We start from the raw sequence: 12,021 nt of genomic DNA, 5'->3' as shown, positions 1-12,021 counted from the left end.
TAGCCCTCAAACAGAGTGCGCGTAGACTACCGCGTCAACGCTGGACGGGTTAGCATATCATGGCTAGCCGTGTTATACACATGGTTGCTAATATTACTCATACTTGAAGTGTATTTATGACTGGACTTCTGTTTGCGATGTAATTCAGACAAGAACTGTTACTGTTAAAGAAATGGGGTGCAATAGGTTTTACGAACACTGTGGACTAAAAGCACATTCACATTGTGGCTTTAAAGAACAGCCATTCTGGTACGTGTTGAATCTGATGGCACATTCTGGTGAAACTGCCTGACTGTAGACTTTTATCTAGTTTGTTTATTTTCCAAAATAAGCTATAGAGGGCTTTTAGCTGACGCAACGCACCCTTTGGCGGCCATAGTGGAGGTCCTCGGCTCTTGAGTGGCTTTGAACAGCTGATTGCGTTTCTAAATGAGCTGTGCTGCTTTTTTTTCCTTTTCTTTTTTTTTTTTTTTTCCGGGAACTGATCACTTCATCACTGATTTGCTATCGTAAAAGTTAGTGTTAGTTGTGGCTAGTAGTTGCATCTTAACATTAAAATTGGTTGCTTTGCTAAATTAGCCTGCTGGCGAGTTGGCTAGCTAACAAAGCCATAAAATATCTTTTTTTCAGGTTAACTGTGACTAAAACAAGACAGTTTCTTGTGCCACAGTCACCTAAATTTGGAAACAAATCTACCTTGTCAGACAATTCACTTTTACTTATTATTGAATTGACCTACAACTACAGTACAACTTTCTAGCCCAGTTATATATTTAGACGTTATTTGTGTACAGCCGGTTCTCCAGTGGACCTCCATGATGGTGCCAGACGTGGTTGCTAGGACAGATTTGTGACGCAGCTGTAAAGACCATTAGCAGTCCTCAGATTTTATTGGACGTCATCAGATAATGTTGCTAAATTATTTCTGCCTGGTGCTAGTTGTGCTATATTAGGCAAACGAAAAACTGAATGGTGACAGAAAAGTAAAATCTGCCATCCTTCGCTCCAGTGCAATGCAATATTTGGATATTTTGCACAAATCACAAATTATACAAATACTGAATGGCAATCCAAGTTTATCACAACATGGAGTCAAGCTCAGGAAACCAATCGGTTATATATGAAGTGTGTCAGGATACTGAGCAGTGTGAAAATAGTGAGAAAAGTATACTGTAGAAATAGTGTTTGCGTTGTTTTTTATTTTAGTGTGCGTTCGATTTCATTTTGCCAAACTAAATTTTGTACCACAGATACAAATATTCAAAAAGATTTACTGTTATCTCTTTATTTCCTCGCACTTAGTTCTTTTGTTCAATCAAGTTAAAACAACTGATTGTTAAGAAAGTGCACCCAAGTCACCTCACATTTTATCCAGATCCAGTCTTTTTAGCATGTTTTTCTAGGGGCCATGTTTTAACAAAATGCCCCACACACTGCAGCTTACACGGTGGTAAACTAAAGGTTAGGAAGCAGACTTTTGACCAGAAGGTTGCTGGTTTGAATCCCTGGGCCGGCTAGGAAAATCTGTGTGTTGAAAGTGAATGAATAACGCTTTGTAGTCCTTCAGCAGCTACTGTCGAGGCGCCTTTGAGCAAGGCAGCTCCAGTGGAGCAGCTTGTTGGCCAACAGTTAAAGACTGATTTTTACTGGGCAGCTCCCAGGTGTGAAAGAGTGCAACTGTTTGAAAGTGAAGGAGAGCATTGCTGAAAAAGAGCAGGCATGTTCAGCAAACATCTCCTGGATAAATAACTGTTAAAAAAAAAAAACGTGGTTGAAAGCATCACAGCCATTTTGGGCAACGTTGATGGAACACTTTGTCTTCATTGCCTTTTGTCACGTTGCATGTCTCTTCTTCTTTATCGTTGCTTCTGAAACGTTAAGTATTTGTCGAGCAGATCCCGGTTTAGCGCTTGGCAGACATTGGAAGAAAAAGAATGGCCTTCTGACCCGGTCCGGTTTTGTTTCCAGACTTGTACTGGCCAGTCCGCTTCAGCGCCACGTACATGTCCGGGTACTTCCTGGAGCGGTAGGTGTTGTAGTTGTTGCTCTCAAGCCGCTCTATGAAGTAGCATTCATCTGTCGTTCGTCTCTGAAGGGAAAGAAACAGAGAAATTTTAAATATAGAAAGTACTGTTTGATGTAAAATGTACTATATTTTACACTTAAAGCATTTCGCTGATGCTCTTGTCCAGAGCGCTTTACAATGAGGGAGCAGAAAGGGGCTCAAGTAGACTTCGACGGGACAGTTGGCTGTTGGCGGGATTGAACCTGTGACTTTTCGGTTACAGGACACCCTGCCACCCCAATACACTCACAGTATCTCATAAACTGGCAAACAGGAGTAATATAATGAAGAAAACTGTGTGAAACAAGTCTGTAATACGGTGTACCATGTACGGTTGTGATCCCATCGTTATTTATTTCAACATGTAGGAACTGCTGGTCGGTCATTCATGCTGTACGTTTCATAAAAGTGTTTAATTGAAGGTTTTCATTCCAAAATGCTGTACATCCATTTTGGAAAATGTTTGTTACCTGAAATTTGTCAAATTACGAACAATTCTCAAAAACTTCACTGTTTTGCGAGCAAAGCTGTTAAGATGACTCAATTGTATAACAGTAACTGATAATGGCTTCACTTTCATGCCAGCAATGATTTTGAAAAAATAAGCTTTCATTTTTTTTATTTTTTTTTATCTCATTTTGGAATGAAATCCTTCACTTCTAGCACAACCTTATTGCTTCTCTGCTCATGTACTGTAATCCCCTTCAAACTGAATCTGGTCCACTTTTCAGCTATGTATCTGTATAAAGTCAACTGTAAGGACATCTTAGTACTTGTAGTGGCATTTAATCAAAATAAGCTATTTAATTTGGATGACTGTAAATTGAATGTGTTTAATATATGTTGTTGGAAGAGGAGAAAGTTTGTAATGCTGACATTTTATTGACGCTAATTTACCTCATAGAGCACCTCATACCTCAATGCCACCATTGTTTCGACTGAGACTCTTGGGTCGCAAGAATTTCTGTTCAGTGTCCCTCGCTAATGAAGACATTTTTTTCTGTAGATGCTTTTTTCTAAAGGAAACCATGTCTGGCCAGGGATATTACTCTATACAACTCTCTATATAACTCATTATAGGATTTTTTTGGCTTAGATAAACTTATTTGCATAGAAGCAAAGTGGACAAGAATAATAAAATACAATGACAAAAAAGAAGCAACACGATTTACTAATTTGTGCAGGTGAGTTAAAGGTGTGGGATTAAAACGTCACACCAGCAAGTAGAGGAAAGAAACCAAATGCCAACCAAAATGCAAATGACAAGGTTGGAAAAGAACAAGGCAGAACAAGAAGATGCAGACTGAAAGATTTGGCTGTTTTTTCGCCTTTTTATTGACCGTGTCCATGTTTAGAGCTTGTACTCGGCCCTCTCTAAACTTAGTGTTGTCCTTGGTGGATTACATAAAGAGACATCAGTTACGTCTGGCCCAAATCTCTGTGTTGCTGGGCGTTAACTGCCCCACACCCTGTCCAACAAAAGGGTCTTTTGTTTTTTAGTTTAGAGCACATTGGGCTACTTTGTTCAATTCATGTTGCAAATGCATTAGCATACAACAAATTTCCATCTACACTAAGTAAAAGTTTATTTAGTATAGCACCTTTCACAGAGCAAGGTCACAAAGTGCTTCACAAGGGTAAAATTGTTAAAAATAAAAATAAGACCATAAATACAGTAAAAAGTCCTAGTCACTAGTCCTGCTTTAACACTGAGAATGTGTCACAGTGGGGATAACAGCAGTGGAGGTTCATATGTGTAATGGGTTTGCCAATTGGGAGACCAGTGAACAACAGCTAGCAGCAATAGTCCTACACAACACAGGCAAGAGTTCGACCAATACATGACTGTTGCATCCAGTCCAGAATGTTGTTGTTTTGTTTTGTTTTTAAATCGGATTCAATTCTTCTTCAATAATCAGGATCAATAATGAACTTCTAGTGACAAATTCCTGAGCAGAATTTACACATTCTAGTACACATTTATTCCGGGATTGTAATTCCTTTTTTTTTTTTTTTTTTTTTTAAATAAAGTCAATTTTGAAAACAAGTCATTGGGGCAAACTTATGTACAGATCTTATCAGTGGAACAAATGCTGATACCAATGTGTGTGTGAAAGACCAATATTGTTCAATACCAGCACATAAATATATATCGGTCAGGGCCTAATGCAGAGCCGATGACCAGTCAGTCTAGTCAGAAGAAAAATGTTAAAACCTGCACACTATTAGCTGCCTTTTCACCATTTATCGTGACAAAAACAGATGTTTAATTTCAAAATGGATCTTCATCTGGATCAAAATATTTCCTGTTTGTTTTTGTACAATGAATGAAAAGGCAGCTAATTCATCGTGACTTTTAACACTTTTCTACCCATGTGCAACAGCAGAACAGAAAAGATGCCATGTCAGCGATGCCTCTTCCAGTTGGGTGGCTGCTGGCTGCTAGCTGCCATAGCTTCTCATTAGAAGGCAGGAGGAAACACTCCCTGCAGTTTACATGGACTGTGGACAAGCCTTCACAACCACCAAACCACATCAGTCGCCACACTCTTCACACTTCCACTGCAACTATAATTAGCGTCAATGTTGCTACAGAACACAAGCTAGCGGTGCCAAACTGTTGCTAGTCTCATACACATTCAGAATATCTTTCAAAGTAGTTCAATTGCCATATCACACAGTGTAATCAGGATGCTCTGAAATACAAGTACATGTATGTATTTCACCAAAGGGGACAGAGCGCAGGGACAGCCAGGACAGAAACCACTGGAGCAGGTGTTCACAGTGTCTTACCTAACAAAACTTTGACTACATTTACACCACAGCTAAAACTGTCCCAATTCTGATTTTTGTCTCACATGTAACATGTCTGATGTTATTGAATCAGTAAACACCAAAAAGCTGCATGGAGTTGCATTTATCACACGCATAAATCTGTCGGTTGGTCGGTACCAAAAGTGTCCAAAAACCCCACTGTGCATGTACAGCCACATGATACAATACCTACACATTTCTCAGGCAGCCAGTCTGGTGCTGTGGCTCACTTGGTAGAGCAGCAGACTATCGTGCACGGGTTCTGGATCTAATCCGTCGGCAAAGTAAGCTTTTCTATTTGGTTTCGCAGAGCCAAATAGGCTGCATCTTATCGCACATTACGTCCTTATTTCAATTCCAATCTGGACCGCATGGATATGTGGTACAAAGTCAGGTGTGAGATTTGACGTGGTTTGTATTTGAACGCTCAACCCGGAACTTGTCAGCGTTGCCATGACGGTAAGTAAAACCACATCATTCATCTGAGATAGCTCAAACTTTTGTCAACTTGGCTGAGCATCGTTAGCATGGAGGACAACGAGACACAACATTGGAAAGAAAGCTAAATAGCTTGATTGATTTCACGGATTTTCACGCCTCAATTTAGTCAAAACTCAAAGGCACATACCGAGAAGTGTAGGTACAAAAAATGATGTTTCTTGTTATTGTTACTCCGCTCACGCATGTCTTTTGGACATCACTGTTGGTTCATATTGGTATCAGATGTGGGTTACATCCTAACATGGATGTGAACAGTCATCCTAAAACATCAGACATGATCAACAATTGGGAATTGAGCATGAAGGCCTGCAGTTTGAACATAGCCTTCAACAGGGATGGAAACATTGGCAGCTGCAGGGAACAAACCTGTGCCTCTGGCTACAGGACAGTCTCCCAGAATCCCATTCCCATCCAACTATAATATGGTTCATTCTGACCTGGGCCTATCTGATGTTGTAGCATACCCTTTCTTTTTTATTCCAAGTGCCTGAGTGATGACTCTGACAAACGAGCCCAGCCAGAAAAGCTGTCGACCTAATTATTTCCCTTCACTGAGGGAGGATTTCTTGTCGGGTGACTGGTAAATGTTTGGTTTCCAAAACACTGCAGCCTAAGTGCTGTATGTGACAGAGTGTTGGGGTCAATTCAGTCAGCCAATCCAGGAAGCACAGTTTAATCAAATCCACAGACAGAAAAAATTTACTCTTACAAAGGCCCGTATATCCTGTAGTAAGTAGCTGAGAATAAATGCTCAATATCATCATTTACCAATGAACAGCAGTTTTCTCTTTACATTAAGAATTTTTACTTGTCAATTTTCAATTAAAGTGAATTGACCCGGGAATATGAGCAACTTTAGTGTTACATTGTATTCAACCACATTATATTGATATGATATTCAGAAACCATGTGAGTAGAGTACCAGCAAACTAAAGTTTGTCAGTGAATGCTTATCATGTTTTTTCATTCTTTTAAATGTCTTCTTGTTAAAGGGGAATTCTGCCAAATTTTACATTCACATTTGTTATGAACAGCATTTCCCCACACCTATACTAAGCATATACAGGGTGTTTCAAAAGTAGGTATACAATTTTTAATAATAAAAATACTAATAATGAAAAACAAAGCAGTATAATTTAAAACATTTTTAACTATTTAGTGATTTTAATAAATTAATTCATCACTCAAATGTTAAATGTACCTGGAAACAGGTAAAATGTTTAATAATATAGTGAGTATTAATAATGTATATAAATATGTATACCAACTTTTGAGGGAAACAAGACTGTCCCTAAAAAAATATTTCAACCATCTCAGGAAATGCAATGTGATGATGCATTTTCAGTCATCTCAAAACAGAAAAAAGTGAATTTTGGTAGGATTCTCCTTTATGTTTTGTTAACGAATGTTAATAGCTATAATCCGGTGCAAAGCATCTTTTCTCTTTTCTGAGATCAATGTTCTCTTTTGCACATGGTCCCTGACAAATAAACTTAATAAACTAAACTAAACGAAAGGATGATCGGCCAACTCACTCACCGTTCCAAACAGTCGTCCGTCTCTGTTCATGGCCAGATAGCGGTTAGCAGAAACCCCTTTGATGACCACCTCCCCCACCGAGGTCGCCTGGAGTTGAAGCTTTACTGAGGAAAAAGACGAATGTTTATTTGCACAAAATGAGCAAGGACAGAAATCATGTACAGTTTGCTTGTGGGATGTTTAATCCAAAGGAACAGATGAAGTGGTGTGTTTACCAAGTCCACTGAAAAAAAAAGATGAAGGGAGCATAAACATCTTAGGCAGCAGATTCCTAAACTAACTCATCACGTTGAAATAGTAATTGTTTCAGTAGTACAGAATGTACAATGTATCATGGTTATACAAAGTACATCCATTTGTCTTTATGGAAGTTTTGTTGAACTGATCCACTGGCGCCACCCATGCACACAGAAAGCCAGAAACCAGTGACTATAAAGGTGCTTTGCGTAGCATTTCAACATCAATAAATCATTACCACATTAATTTTGAGACATAAGTATAATTAAAGTAAACAAACGAGATAAAAAAAACCCTGCACCTGCCAAGAGAAGATTGGCAGCCTCTACACTGCATTTTACATTGCGTGCCACCAGCTTGGTTTTGGCAGGAAATTTGTTGGATTGCTTTATGGCACAAAACAGAAGGAGAGCGCTGTTCTTCCAGAGCAAAATGGAGTAAAAGCCCTTCAGAGTGTCTGGCAAATGACAGATGGTGGAAAAAAATCACTTCCAACATGTTTGTCTTCTTTAGGAAAGCGAAAGAGAAAACAAACACCAGCGGAGTGACACCAAGGAGGGGGAGGAGGGACAAAAAGCAACATCCTCTTTGCAACTGGAAGCAATGGGGTTTCTGGGAAATGTGGTCTTAATTTGGAGAAACACTAGCACTAACAATACCACTGGTGTGAGATAGAGGTTATCAATCGTGTCCCCCATGGTCTCATTTGTTTACGGTAATCATACCACGGTATCACAATTAATTTAACAATGATATTGACTGCTACATACATACATACATACACTGCTACATACTAAACTGCTACATTTAGCACCTTTAAGTTTTAATTTTCTATAACCAGAGAAACCAGCTGACCATGGAGGCTTTGTTTCTTCATTTTTTTGCAAAGAAAAGTTGGCTGCAGCTTAAGTTCTGGGCAACATCGCCTGTCATCAGCCAGTCGTGTACTAGTGTTGCTTTATGCTGTACTGCTAGCAATGAGCTAGGTCAAATGCTACCAGGCAGTAGCACTGAAATGTGGTTGATAGTCTGATCACACAATACCTGCAGTTGGCTGGGTGACAGCCATCTCACAGATGTATCAAAATCATCTCCACATTTTTTTTGTAGAGACACAACTGCTTGCCAATTGAGCATTCTTTGAATGAAGCCAAACCAAGAAAAAGGAAACGGGGGCCTCATAAAAGATTGGGGGATCCCATCCAGGATTAATCCACATTAAAAGTTAAGATAGACACATCTGTCTGCAGTTAAGGTTGGTGCCTGATGACTAATGGCATAGATCAAAGAGACATCCTTCCTTGAGAAGATGCATAATTGGTCTGTGTGTGTGCTGTGGTGCATCACATGTTTACTGGGTATATTATGTCCCACAGCTATTGTGATTGCAGGAAAACTGTCCTTTTTTTCTTGTCTCTGTGCAGTGTGGTTCAGGGCTCCTCGGTCATGGTCCTAGGGGTGGTGATATATGGGCATCATTTTGTGGCAATGTTGGTCCAGCATAGGCAAAATTAACACAATCAACGATTACAGAGTTAGTTATAAAGAATAAAATTATCATGAAAAGATGCTGTTATCCATAATTGGGTAACACATTGGGTATCTTTTTCAGCAACAGTTCAATTCCTACTGGCAGGTACATGTTACATTGCCCAAAATGTTGGCAGGCCTATCACAGCCTTAAGAATAGGACTAATGATCTAGGAGCACAGCTCAGGTCATATAAGGCCAATAGCCAGGCCTGGGCCAAGGCCCAAGCCAAGGTGAAGCCCCAGGACCAGACCCAGACCCAGACTCAGGCCAATGCCCAGGCCCAGAATCAGACTCAGGCCCAGACTCAGACCCGGGCCAAGGCCCAGATCCAGATTCAGACTCAGACCCAGGCCCAACCCTTTCCCTTCTATTTTTCCTCAATGAAATGCTATTTAAAATAATGTACTGGCTGTATAGTTTTATTTCTGTAGAGAAGTTCCACTGCAGTAGTGTATGCATAACTAAACAATCAATTGTTTGTGTGGTCTTGCTATTTAAATGCTGTTAAAATAGGGTCTTGTCTTCTCTCTCTCCTAAACGATCAAACTCAGAAATGGAAGTAGAGCTACCATGTTACTCTCATGTTACTCAAAATCATAAATAAATTAAGATAAATGAAGGGTACTTTTCATGGTACTTTAAACTCCTACAGTGACCTGAAGTCACTCTAAAACACATTAATAACTATGTGCAAAGACTGGCATATTGCCCCTGTTTACCACTGGACTCCACCGGACACGCTGCTGTCACTACGTGAGGACAAGTAATCAATCCTATTGAAATTAATTGCACTGAGTCTACTATATGTGTAGATTCAGAGCACTCCAACCCATTTTCCATGCCTCATTTTATGCCACAGCAGCTGTTTTAGGGCACAGTTGCCCAAGAGCCTGAACATGTTGCCTTACGTCTCATTTACTTTCAATAGGGAGGAAGAATCTTCTGGAACCTTCATGAAAACAGGGTCCAGTACCATTTATGGACAGAAAGTCATGGGTCAAATGTTTCAGTTCACCACAGGCTGCATTTGCGGTCCAGTTTAACTGGGCTTGCCTAGTTTAACTTGTTTATACAAGCAAACTGAATACCTGACTTAGTCATGTCACCTCAACAACAAGGTTATTCTCACAGGAAATGGCACAATTAAGTCTGACTGAATCTGATTGAAGGGTAATTGAATCGTTCTAAAATAGTTTTCCCGTTCTCTATCCTTGAACTGTTGGGCACACCTGTTTCAAATGTCACGCTGTATCTTGGACAATCTTATCTGATGCAATGAACCTCCAAGCATGTGTTTTCCTAGGAAAACCCCCAATTTTATGACCCCCCCTCCCCTTTTCCCCTCCCAGTTACTGATGCAACTTAGCAGACATACTTTTAAATAATCAGTGATACAGAGGCACCAAGGGGTATCTCAGTTGTCGAGGCCAAACAAGCATGTTAATATTATTTTGCATTGTAGCGGCTGCTCAATTATATTATTCATAAATCTATTTGAATATGAGAACATCAAAGGCCTACTACTTATTTCTGACTTTTAAAATACATTTTCACATTTTGGTGAAATTCAAGGTTGTAGTATATTTCACTGTAGATAAGCCGTGCCTCTCTAATTTTAGTGAAACCCACCGGCAGCTTGTTAGTGACATAATTTAATTGATTTCAACTCCATAAAACACTGAGCAAGGCCTTTCAATACATGAACTCATTGGTACTGGCTTTTAACTCCATGTTATGCTGTATTGTGTGACGTAAACCAAGCAGTAAGCAGTGTCGTTCATGAATGGCTGTGACTCAACATGGTGATCTACATTTAATAAAAACGTCAAGCATATCCCATCAGAGTTCCCATTGATGAAGGAAATTTAAGATGTACTTTAAGTAGAGTTATTATACTTTCCAGAACTAGTCCTACACACACTTTGGTCATAGTGTTTACAAATGGAGAATAAACCTCAGTGAGTTGGAAAATTCACATCGTTCCTCCATGATCTTGACTTCACTGTTACTTCCCTCGTGAATATAAAAAAAATAAAAAAAACATAAAGAAGCTTTGTGTGCCCTGTGTGCAGTGCAAGACGAAGGGGCTGGAAGTACTTACTGTGGGGGTCGTTCTTCTCCCGGATTCCATCCACCCTGCCGTCAGAGTTTATCCTCAAGAAGAAGCCCCCGTTTTTACAATACAGCCTTTTGGGATCCTTGAAGTTTCCCGGGGGAAAGCCACCGCTGCCGCCGTCTTCAGGTGTGGCGGGAAGTGTGGTGATTTCTCCGGTGGCCATCTCCTCCTCTTTCCCCGCTTCCCTGCTACTGCTTCGTCTCCTTCCTGAGCGGTGCAGGAGCCCCACCGTTGGCCTCCCACCTCCCACTAACTGTTGCTTGTTGCCTCCTCCTTCCCTCCTCCACAAAGCCCCACAGAATTTGATTCTGCTTAACCCCAGGGGTCAGTTTGCTTGAACGCCCCCCTTCAGGGCAGCATGTGCCCTCTTGAGCAGTGAGAATCTGAAGCACAAGGACTCTTAGAAGGCTTCCCAGCTAACGGCAGAGGTTTAAATCTGCCATTTTTAGCTGCTCCTCCGCTGTTTGTAGTGCTGGCAGCTGCTTTGCCAGGATAGTTTGAGCACGCTGGTAGGGGGGATGCATGTGGGTTCCCCCTCTTCTCCTAACTCTTCTCGCACTGAAATGTTTAAAGCAAGGCAGCTGGCTTAGATCTGTGGAAGGCTTTCCCCTTTGGGCCTCAGTTCGCATGCGCCCTAGGAGCACACACACACACACACACACACACACACACACACACAAGACACATGCACACGCCCACTAACACTCTGCTTTAACCAGCCAACCCAGCAGAAGGAGAGAAATGAGGAGGGCAAGAAGGGGGACGTGCAACTCGGTCGGTGCCACTGAGACCCTTCAGAAAGCCGAGAGCAGCGGAGTTGCCGGCACAACAACCGTGTGAACAGCAGCAGTGTTTCATTCATTCAGTCGCTGCTGTTCAAGAGCAAGAAAACAGCAACATAAAAAGACTCAGCACAGTCTTAAACTGGGAGAACCAGCTTTTTCAGTGATTCACTCAGTGCTATTCATAGGTATAAAGCAGCAACGTAAAGGGGAAATGCCAATAGGCTTAGATGAAAAAGCCTGCATAATGTAAGAGTGAATTTAATTGCTATTCTCAACTTCCTTGAGTGTAGGATCAGTGAAGGAGGTTATTCTTGCAGTTTTTGTTCTTTTTTTTGTTTTGTTTTTAGGACCAACAAGACCATCCATTTGTCAAAATAGTCACTGGTCAGGGCTTCTGGCGAAAGGTTACCACATCTGAAACTCGTGTTGGA

At 40.7% G+C, this 12,021-nt stretch overlaps 1 protein-coding gene across 1 annotated transcript; it reads right to left on the bottom strand.

Moving 5' to 3' along the window:
• Positions 1-479: 479 nt before the first annotated feature.
• On the bottom strand, positions 480-10,998 carry fgf2 (fibroblast growth factor 2). The gene is made up of 3 exons (XM_071916204.2): positions 10,791-10,998; positions 6,920-7,023; positions 480-2,089 (listed from the first exon to the last, which is right to left on the bottom strand). Exons 1-3 carry the CDS (start codon positions 10,966-10,968, stop codon positions 1,904-1,906), a joined length of 468 nt encoding a protein of 155 aa, XP_071772305.1. The 5' UTR covers positions 10,969-10,998; the 3' UTR covers positions 480-1,903.
• Positions 10,999-12,021: the final 1,023 nt, after the last annotated feature.

The sequence above is a fragment of the Centroberyx gerrardi genome, chromosome 16 (genome assembly GCF_048128805.1).
Source record: "Centroberyx gerrardi isolate f3 chromosome 16, fCenGer3.hap1.cur.20231027, whole genome shotgun sequence".
In the NCBI taxonomy this organism is placed as follows: domain Eukaryota; kingdom Metazoa; phylum Chordata; class Actinopteri; order Beryciformes; family Berycidae; genus Centroberyx; species Centroberyx gerrardi.
Note: the sequence above shows the minus strand (reverse complement) of the source record. Positions and strands in the feature narration are given on the sequence as shown.